Genomic DNA, 10,023 nt, shown 5'->3' with positions numbered 1-10,023 from the left:
TTATTTCAATCTTAAGTGAAATAGGCTTCTACGTCGCTGACTAGTTACAAGCTCATGTGATCAAATCACGACTTGCATACACATTGTACGGAATGGAAGGATCACTATCGATGCACACAATTTAATTTATTCATACCAAGTTTAAGACGTCGAGGCTGAAAACAACATGCGAGTAGAAACCAACTAAGAGCGCCAAATCTCACGACCGGTTAAACAATAGCATGCTAATCTTCTTACTTGTTACTTGGTTTAAACCGCTGAACAGAAGCAACAAACATAGTATATGGATCACGGCACCAAGAGTCCAAGACAACAAATTTGGAGGTAGCAACACCACTATAGCATCATTTGTTGAACCAGTCAGACAAGGCAGAATGTGCCAATCTCACTCCTTGCGCGGGCACTGGAATCTCCAGTTGATCAGCCAGGCACCCCCGCCCCCACCCCCGCGTCGCCAACCCTAGGCGACACGGGGGCGATCGCGCCGCCGGCCCTAGGCCCCCTCCCCTCGCCTCCTCCGTCTAGCCGCCGCCTGAGGTCTCACCGGCGAAGCCTGGCCTATGATGGCGGCGGCGGAGTCTTATCCCTCGCGCGGTGGTGGCGATCTTTCCGTGCGGCGGCGGCGTATCGTTCGATGGAGGTCCGGTGGCACGGAGCGGCGGGATCCCTACGGCATGCGTGACGGCGGCGTCAGCGGAGTCGCCCCTGTGGCAGCGGCCGAGATCGCCGATCTTGTCTTGCCCAGACGGGCTTGGGCGGGCCGGCGGTTCCGGCGTGCATCTACAGGCGACCGTGGTGGGCCTGACGGCGCCGGCTGTAGGCACCGTGGTGGTGCCATGGCCGGTCAGGCGGCGGCGGCATGGATCCCTTTCGTCCAGTCCCCGGCAGAGAGGGCGGCAGTCCGTGCACGAGATGCTTGAGGGAGGATCTTCGAACAGATCTGGGTGAAAACCTGCTCTTGGTTAGCTGCCAAGGCCGGCGGTGGCGGCGCTGTCTGCATCGTTCCCTTCTTGAAGGCATCGCCATGGAGAAGTTCAAGGCCACTCTATGCTACCTCCGGGGGAAACCCTAGATCAGTAGATTGGATGACGGCTACGCTATGGTGTCGTTTCCCTCTTGGGGGCGTCATTTCGTGGAGGTGTACACGGACCGAGGGACCAGTGGAAGGCTTTTTTGGTGGAGCGGTGCTTCAGCTTACACATTGCTAGCGGCGGATCTCGGCGGCATGGCGCCGTGGAGACTCGACGTTTGATGCGAGGAGATGGACTCGCGCAGAGATGTGGCGTTGTCTGGCGTCGTGGTGATGTCGACGGCAGCTAGACCGGGCAAGGTTGATGCAGCAGTACAACACTGAAGATGGATTGGTGGCAGGTGGCTGCGGCGGCCTCATACCCGGCAGGCGTCCTGTTTGAGGAGTGCGCCTGACTGGTGGGTGCCCCATACCCGACAGGCGTCCTGGTTGGGACCTCAGATATTAGATGGTAGGTTTGGCTGCGAGGTCTGTTTGAAATTAGGCCCAGACTATCAGCATCCCTTCATCAACTGGATAAGAGTAGCGACAGATGTTGCCTAGACGATGGCTTTAGTCTTACTGTTGTATGACTTTGTAATGTCTTGTGTGAATCAATAATAAAGTAGCTGCATGCATCGTCCAGATGCAGAGACCGGGGGTCCTCCTCCTTTTCTAAAAAAAATGATTTTACCGAAAAGTCCACCTCACTATCATCTGCCTGATTCAGCAAATGAAGAATATATTTCACTGGAGGCATCCTAATATTCCAAGACAAGTCTTCGGTAGGCGAAGGCATATGACTTGTCGTTGTTACATCAAACCAATCAAGGCAACGAGGCTTTTGCCTCAGAGCTAAAAAAAGGTATCATCGCTCGACCCAACCAAAGAAGGAAAACTGACGTGTTGTTGTCTGGCAAATCCATGGTGGTCAAAGAACCTCCCTACCGCTTGTATCTGATTGGAGAAGAGTAGTCGTTCAGTGTACGCATTGTACTGCGCCACCACCAAGCAACGTCGAAGTAACCTGATCATCGACACACTTTGTTAATGAAATGCTGAACTTTTGGCAACATAGGGATGCAGGCATGGAAATTAGTTCATGACTACGTCCAGTAAGGATAGGTACATTGGCAAGATCAGTTATTAACAAACCAACCCTTTGTTTTGCTGTAAATGATATGTATATTGTATGGCTTTTTTCTCAGCCAATCAGACCTTGTTTCAGTGTGACTGAAACATTGATTTTCTGACATGCTTCAACTTCCAATAAACAGGTGGTGCTATCAACACCCAACTGTGACTCTTTGTGCACAAACCCACCCCAGTAATGCAATACTCCACTCATGAATAACATCATTCTATTGACAGTGGGTACTGATCTAGCGTCGCTGCCAACAATTTTGATGTTTAGTACTGCCTTCGCGCCATTTGGATCACAGTAAGCAAGACTGCCGCAAAACAGAGCTTAAAAATCGATAACATATCCCACAAGGACTAAGCCTAAAATCACCGTGATGAGGCGATACAACATACTTCCACTTCAATCAAGAAACCATCTGAACCATCCAATATACTATTTTGTACCACCTCGTCCGAAAAAGTTAATCGGAACCAACCTACACACACAGCGTCTCAGTATCAGATATGACCGCAAGATATGTAGTAGGGCCTTTTGCTTCATCACTGATGTCCCTTGTACACGTACAAGGGATGATGAAACAGCTTGTGTCATTTGAGTCACAGTAAGCAAGAACATCTGCAGAAGAGCTTAAATGTGAATGTCAATACCACATCCCAAAGGTAACAACCTTAAATCACCTAGAATAGCTGATACAAGATACTTCCACTTCAACCAAGAATACATTTGTGTTAATTAAAAAGTAATGAGTTGGTGAAATCAAACTACCTCAACCATCAAATATTATTAAGTGGAGCATCCTTGCGTCAAATAAGAGAGAGGTAATCAATCCCCTGTTCAGTTTTTTCTCCCCATAAATTGCCAAACAAACAGAAATGACATGCTTCAATGCATATTTACATGGTTCTTGCAATATATATTTATATAACATGGAATGCAGATGATGAACTACTAGTAAAAGGAAAAGCTAATGATTCAAATTGGTCAGACAAGCACCCTGGGCGAAAATCAGCAAACCGTAGACAACATAACATATTTGACAAACAGTTCTGCTAATCAATTTTAGTGAATTCGATCTTGTTGTTTGGTAGATTGGTCGGCATGCCCACCAAAAACATGACCAGTAGGTGGACAGAAGTATCACCATCTCTGTATATGATTTCACTAAGCCTAAGGTTCTCACAGTTGAAATCCACCAGATCCTCAGAAGATTTGTGCAGGCGTTCTCTCATCTCCTTGTTATGCCTATAATCCAAGACCTGTTGAACAGCATAAAAGAATTAATATTACAGACAAAAATTGAGTTATGCTAATAGATCATGAAAGAAGACGTAGGATCACCTTGCAACAGCGCAAAGTGAGTTTCTTCAGGTTACGCGAGTTGTGCAGGTATTGCTGCAGCCCGAGGAAGTCGTCGCTGATATGACACTCATCTAGCAACAAGCTTCTCAGGTTCTCAAACTTGAATACAGGAAGATCCTCACGAGTAGCATAGAACAACAACTGAAACCCAGGCAATCATTTTCTTATCCTTAAATTGTTGCAGATATAGGAGATGCAAACTGAATAAAAGGGTATGTCAAGAAGAAGAAGAGTATACCATGACCGCGAAATGCGACAAGCGCAAGGTTGTCACATTAGACAGCGCGCCAAGAATGCCCAATTGGTGATTCACGCGCCTCTCGACCCTCGGAAGCTGAATCGACGCATCCACAAGAGACAGCACGGTATGTGGTTCAGTCATATCAACAATGTGTTCAAGCTCCCCGTCCAGGCATAGAGAAACAAGAGCAGGAGCCTCTATAATCAACGCAAAAATCTCATCGTCATGCACCATGTAGTAGCCATCAACGACAGCCAATTTCTTGAGTGAGGCGGAGACGATCTTAGCATTGCTGGTGAGCACAAAACTGCAGTTTCTAAGTTGCACGTCCTCCAGAGCAAAGCAGCGGGAGCTGATGTGGCTCCCTATATCTGTCAGATTCAGATTAGACAGGCTGAAGAGATGCAAACTTTTGAGCCGGCAAGGCCATGCCTCGCCTTGGCCTACGGCGCGGCGGACCCATCGGTCAGAAGTCCTGGCGGCGTGCAGCCGGAAGTCCTCCAGGACCGCGATGTCATGGCAGTGCAGAAGGTTGCTGGTGAAGTTGTCGAAATTGTTGTAGGCGCCGGTCTCCTCCTCGTCGACGTCGAGGCACGGCACGGCGCGCCAGAGGTGCCTCCACCTCGTGGACAGCATGCAGGTCCGCACCATCTGCAGGGCCTTGAGGCGCGACATGATGGCGTGGAGGAGGTCGTCCGGCAGCGCGCTCAGACGGTCGCCGGCATGCCCGATGCCGCCTCCCCCACCCGCATCACCGCCGTTGCTTCCGTCGTCGCCACCTGCAGGGCGCGGATGCTTCGGCTTGGCGAAGGCGTCCGTCCAGCGCCCTCCAACCATTTTCTTTGGTTTGGGATTACTGCAGTACGAGGGAGGAGACAGAGAGACGGTGGGCGCTTGTGTTCATATGCAGCAATGGTGGTAGGGAGAAGAAGGCTGCTAATTCGGAGGAGGCGCAAAAATGTCTGCTGGCTGTCCCTACGCCGCCGCCATGGCAAAATTGGGGATCTTGGACTCGGGAGTGAGGGGAGAAAGATGGAGACGAGGCGGATGAGCCTAGTGGGCTATACTGTACTGTACACAACGGGCCCTTTCTTTACGTCCGGGCCGAAAGGAACATGGCATAAACTTCGGTTTGCTCGGTGCAAGATTGGTCAATCGTCACATGCGTTTGGGCAGAACCTCCCAATGAACCGAAATCATTTGTATTACTTATTTCCAGGTTTATAATTAAGCGTTTAAATTCTATGCTATAACTCTTATGATTCTTGAATATCTGGTTTAGAGGAAAACTCGTAAGCACGTGTAGAAGAATAAATGGTAAAACTTGATTCCTAGTCTTGCCTCCAGGACTAGCTCAAGTGTTGTATGATGATTATGTTTTCCTGGTCGTAGGCTTTTTTGTTTACGTACTGAAACAAGAACAACATTGAGAGTATGATGTTAGAATAGTGATCATATTGAATTGACCCAAGTTATTTGTTATACTTAGTGATGTTATTGTTGCAAGTCTAAAGTAATAACACGGAGACTGAATGTATGCCTAGTTCCCTAGACCATGAGAGTATTGAGTCAAATACGCCAAGGCGATTTTGCCGCTCTACCGCTCACCATGGCTAATGAGCAAACAAATCAAAGGATTAATTCCTTAATTGTTTTAATTTATGTGGATGGACATAAATACCCTTTTAAACCTATGATGAAAAGAGGGGTGCATGATGAAAGTGTACATTTAAAGTACTGGAGCACTTTATTTCAAATAGTTCAAAATTATATTTGAAGTTTAAAAAAGCCAAAAAAAAAACTCTACATGTTTATATGGATGTATATTACACAATATTAATCTAAATAATGAACCCTAAACCCCAAAAATGTGTAAAAGGATACTAAAAGAAAAGCACCCGATGCAGGATTTTGAGAAATCATTATGTGGCCTCACCTAATTAACCACTCCCTCTGTCTCCGCCTAATACAAGTTATATACAACAAAAAATTGTACCATTAAGAGCTACTTTGAAGTACTTTATGGGCCTCTAGTCTTTTTTATTAACACAATTGTGTTTGGATGCTATTTCACCGCATCCAGAAGGACAAACACTTGCTAGCTAACCCTAAGGTTGAGCCTTGCAACAACTTTATTTTGGGAAGGGCCAACAGCCTTGAAGCACATGTGAGTACTTCCATGCTCGATAAGAAATGGAATGGTTGGGTGTCGTATGCAATGCGTTCTTCTTCCGCGCTATGTGTCTTCAGCCATGGCTGTGCCGACAGAGCTTGTGTGATTGGATGCAGCTTTTTGCCGAGCAATCGATGCACACCCAGTCAATGGATTTTGAGCACTTGATTGAGCAAGTCTAGTATCTCGCCACGACCGATCCATCCAAGAGAGCCATCCATGCCTTTTTGACCATCAATTTAAAAGATGTTTCCTCGATGCCACTCATTTCGAAGTCGTGCTTGCATGCACCACATTTGCATTAACCAAGTGATTTTGTCTCCAAACGCTCACGAAACAAAATAACCTATGAGGTGTGGCATTAGACTCACAAAAAGTGTGTGCGTGCGTGTGTGTGAACCGACTGTTAGGTTGATCTCTCCCGTTCGACTCGCGCCCTGATCGGGGGCGCCCAACCAAACCATGGTTGGTGGGCCCCTGTGACCCGCGCTATATAAACAGAGGTGGGGGCCGGGGCGCTATTCACGAGGTTAATCGCTGCCACAATCCCCACCTACAATCCCTACCGATCTAGGGTTAGCGCGGTGCTCACGGGAAGCTCCACCACCTCGCCCACTCTCTGCCATCGCCGTGGTCCCCAGCACCACGATGGCCTCCGGCTCGAGTTCATCCACTGCCGGACAAGGTAGGTTCACCGGATCTACTAGCCTACTCCGATCCAAAGTTCTATCAATGGTATCAGCCAGATCGGGCTAGTGGATTTCGGTACAAAGAAACAACAACAGAAAAAGAAAAAGAAAAAGAGATCCCCTTCCCCAAAGAACCCTAACAGCAAAAAGAGCGCAAAGAAATCTCAAAGCAAAGTTGTGCCGCCGCTTCGGCCGCGCCGTTCCTCTCGATCCCAAATCGCATCGGCACGCCGAGGATCCGGGACGAAGAACACTACCCCGCAAGGGGCAAAGGGCACCACCACCGAACCGCTTGACGGCGGCGCACTCTCCTTCGGGAGCTCGCGCGCACCTGCAAGGGGGACGGGGGAGGCGCCGCTGTATCGCACAAAGGAGCAGAGCAGGGCTCTGTTTGCGTCGCTGATCTCTCTCTCTCAGTGGTTTCGGTGGATAGAGAGAAGAAGGAAATAAAAAGAAAAGAAGGGGAAGGGGAAAAGGGTGCTCGCGCGGCGCGGTGGCGCGCTGTCGCCGCCGGCGGCCGGCGGAGCCCCGACCCCGCTGCATCACAGAGGCCGGCTCGAAGGGAAGAAAAGGAGCGCGCAAGCCCGACCCTCTCTCTCTCTACCGCAGCAAAGGGAGCGCGCGCGGAACGGTGGCTTTTCGCCGCCGCCGCCGGCGGCCAGGGCCTAGCTCCGTGCTCACGCCAGTGGGAGAGGAGCGAGCGGACGAGAGAGACGAGAGCGGCGCGTGCGGGAGGGGTTCGATCGGGGCGACCGTGTCGCTGGTTTTGATCCAGCGAGAACAGCGGTGCACCGTTGGATCGTGATCAACGGCCCTCGTGAAACCCTAGTCCCGCCCCGGGCCAACTGGGCCGAAAGAGAGCGAGGCCGCCAGCCGCCGCAGGCGCGCTGGGCGGAGGCCGCCAGCCGCCGCGGGCGCGCTGGGCTGACGCCGCAGCTTAGCCGCGCGCTAGGCTGTGTTGCGGCTTATTTTCGGTTTTTTCAAAGAAGAATTGAATTATTATTTCAGAAAAAGAAAAGTTTATGAAGTAAAAGTTTCTGTAGAACTAAAAAAGTTCTTGATTTTTTATTCGGTCATAGAAAAGTTTCTATAAAAAGTAAAAAGTTCGTGAGTTTTTATTCATGATTTTCCGCTGCGTAAATAATTAATGCTCTTTTACAAAGAAAATAAAAGTCTACATAGTATTAAGTTTTTAAGAGCATGTTAAAGTGATTATTAAAATGAATATGATTATGTTATTTTTATGACCAACGTTGTTAATAACATGATCATGTTTTATTATTGAAATTTAAAGGTGCATTTATTTCTAATTTTTGCCCAACGATAATATAGATTTAATTGCATAGACAATTATATGTTTAATTTGACCAACGTTAGATTAATACATATGATTGTTATATTGATGTCACTTAAATTGTAATTTCATGAGGCTTTCATTTGATGAGTTGCCTAAAAGAAGTTCCGACACTCAGAGGTGACAACCACACTGAGTGAAGGAAGAAAGTTGAACTGGCGTTTGTCTGTGCTGATCTTGACTGGGTTGTGGAGAAACCACAGCCGGTCAGACCCACAGAGCCAGTAAGAGAGGCTACTGATGATGATGCTGCATGGGCTAAAAAGAAAGGGGACTATGCTCCTTTGGAGCAGTCCTACCTCATAGATAATCAAAAGTGGGTCAATGCAAATAAAAAATGCATGGCTTTTATAAAGAACACCATTGAGAGCACCATTGTGGGCTCCATTGCAGAGTGCACTTCCGCAGGGGAGTTGCTCTCAAAGATAAAGAGCCAGTTCACTGGCTCTTCAAAGATATATGCCACCCAGGTGTTAGAGCAACTGGTGACAGAAAAATACACAGGTGGTAGTCATGGCATAAGAGAGCACATCCTCAGGATGAGCAATATGGCAGCAAAGCTCAAGCCCATGGATGCGGATCTAGAGATCAAACCAGCGCTCCTGGTCCACCTTGTCATGGCTTCACTGCCGAAGGAGTTTGAAGCTTTTGTTGTGAACTATAATATGTCACCTGGAACATGGGACGTTGAAAAGACAATAGCAATGTGTGTTCAAGAAGAGGAGAGACTCAAAGCCTCACATGGTGGTACACTCAACTATGTGCAGGGTCACAAAAGAAAGAATTACAATCTAAACAACAAAAGTTCTCCTTCAAAGCCACAAGGAAAAGTTTCCTATCAGCATCAGCGTCAGCAACAGCCTTTCTCAGTGGACAAAGACACTTGTCTCCACTGTAAGAAGACCGGGCATTACAAGAAAGACTGTCCTGTTTGGCTAAAGTCGATCATGGCAAAAAGAGGTAACAATATAGTTTCATTTGTAAATGAATCCCTGTATGCACAGTTTTCAAAATCCACTTGGTGGATTGACTCCGGAGCAACTGTTCATGTTGCAAATTCTTTACAGGGATTCCATTCGACGCGGACTACGCTAAGAAGCGAAGACGCATTGAAGTGGCAAACGGAGTTGAAGCAGAAGTTGAAGCTGTCGGTGATATCTCCTTGGAGTTAGCTGATGGATTCAATCTTCTACTTAGAGATGTTTTATTTGTTCCATCATGTCATAAAAACTTAATAAGTGTTTCTTGCTTGGACAAAGATAATTATGAGTGTTATTTTGGACATGGCAAGTGTGCCATTTGGTTAAATAATGCTTATGTGGGTGATTCTTTACTACATGATGAGCTTTATTTGTTATCACTTCGTGAAAAAGTTCATTCCGTTTGCAATGTGAAAGAACATGTTTCTGCGTCGAATAAAGAACAAAAGAAAAGAAAAAGAACATTTGACTCATCGAAATTATGGCACTGTCGCTTGGGCCATATTTTGAAGGGGAGAATAGAAAGATTAGTCAAAAGTGAAATTCTTCCTCCGTTAGAATTTTCAGACTTAGAACAATGCATGGATTGCATTAAAGGAAAGTACGTAAAACAAATCAAAAAAGGTGCAATCCATAGCACAGGCACACTAGAAATCATTCACACTGATATTTGTGGACCATTTCCGGTGAAAAGTGTGGATGGATATGACTCGTTCATAACATTCACAGATGATTACTCTCGCTATGGTTATATTTATCCAATCAAAGAAAGAACGGAAGCGTTGGATAAATTTAAAATATTCAAAGCTGAAGTTGAAAATCAGCACGATAAAAGAATAAAGATAGTAAGGTCCGACCGTGGGGGAGAGTACTACGGTCGACACACTCCATATGGCCAAGTCCCTGGACCCTTTGCGAAGTTCTTGCAGGAGACTGGCATAGTAGCCCAGTATTCAATGCCGCGCGAGCCTCAGCAAAATGGAGTAGCTGAAAGGCGCAACCGTACCCTTATGGATATGGTGCGCAGCATGATGAGTTATTCCAACTTGCCATTGGGATTATGGATGGAGGCGC

General features: G+C 47.2%; 1 protein-coding gene across 1 annotated transcript; it reads right to left on the bottom strand.

The window, feature by feature from the left end:
* Positions 1-2,356: 2,356 nt before the first annotated feature.
* Positions 2,357-4,816, bottom strand: LOC109753001 (MEIOTIC F-BOX protein MOF). Its single transcript, XM_020311930.4, has 4 exons — positions 3,751-4,816; positions 3,492-3,653; positions 3,334-3,409; positions 2,357-2,768 (listed from the first exon to the last, which is right to left on the bottom strand). The coding sequence occupies exons 1-4, from the start codon at positions 4,588-4,590 to the stop codon at positions 2,629-2,631; spliced, it is 1,218 nt and encodes a 405-aa protein (XP_020167519.1). The 5' UTR covers positions 4,591-4,816; the 3' UTR covers positions 2,357-2,628.
* Between the last annotated feature and the right edge of the window lie 5,207 nt (positions 4,817-10,023).

Source organism: Aegilops tauschii, chromosome 5 (genome assembly GCF_002575655.3).
Source record: "Aegilops tauschii subsp. strangulata cultivar AL8/78 chromosome 5, Aet v6.0, whole genome shotgun sequence".
Taxonomy (NCBI): domain Eukaryota; kingdom Viridiplantae; phylum Streptophyta; class Magnoliopsida; order Poales; family Poaceae; genus Aegilops; species Aegilops tauschii.
Note: the sequence above shows the minus strand (reverse complement) of the source record. Positions and strands in the feature narration are given on the sequence as shown.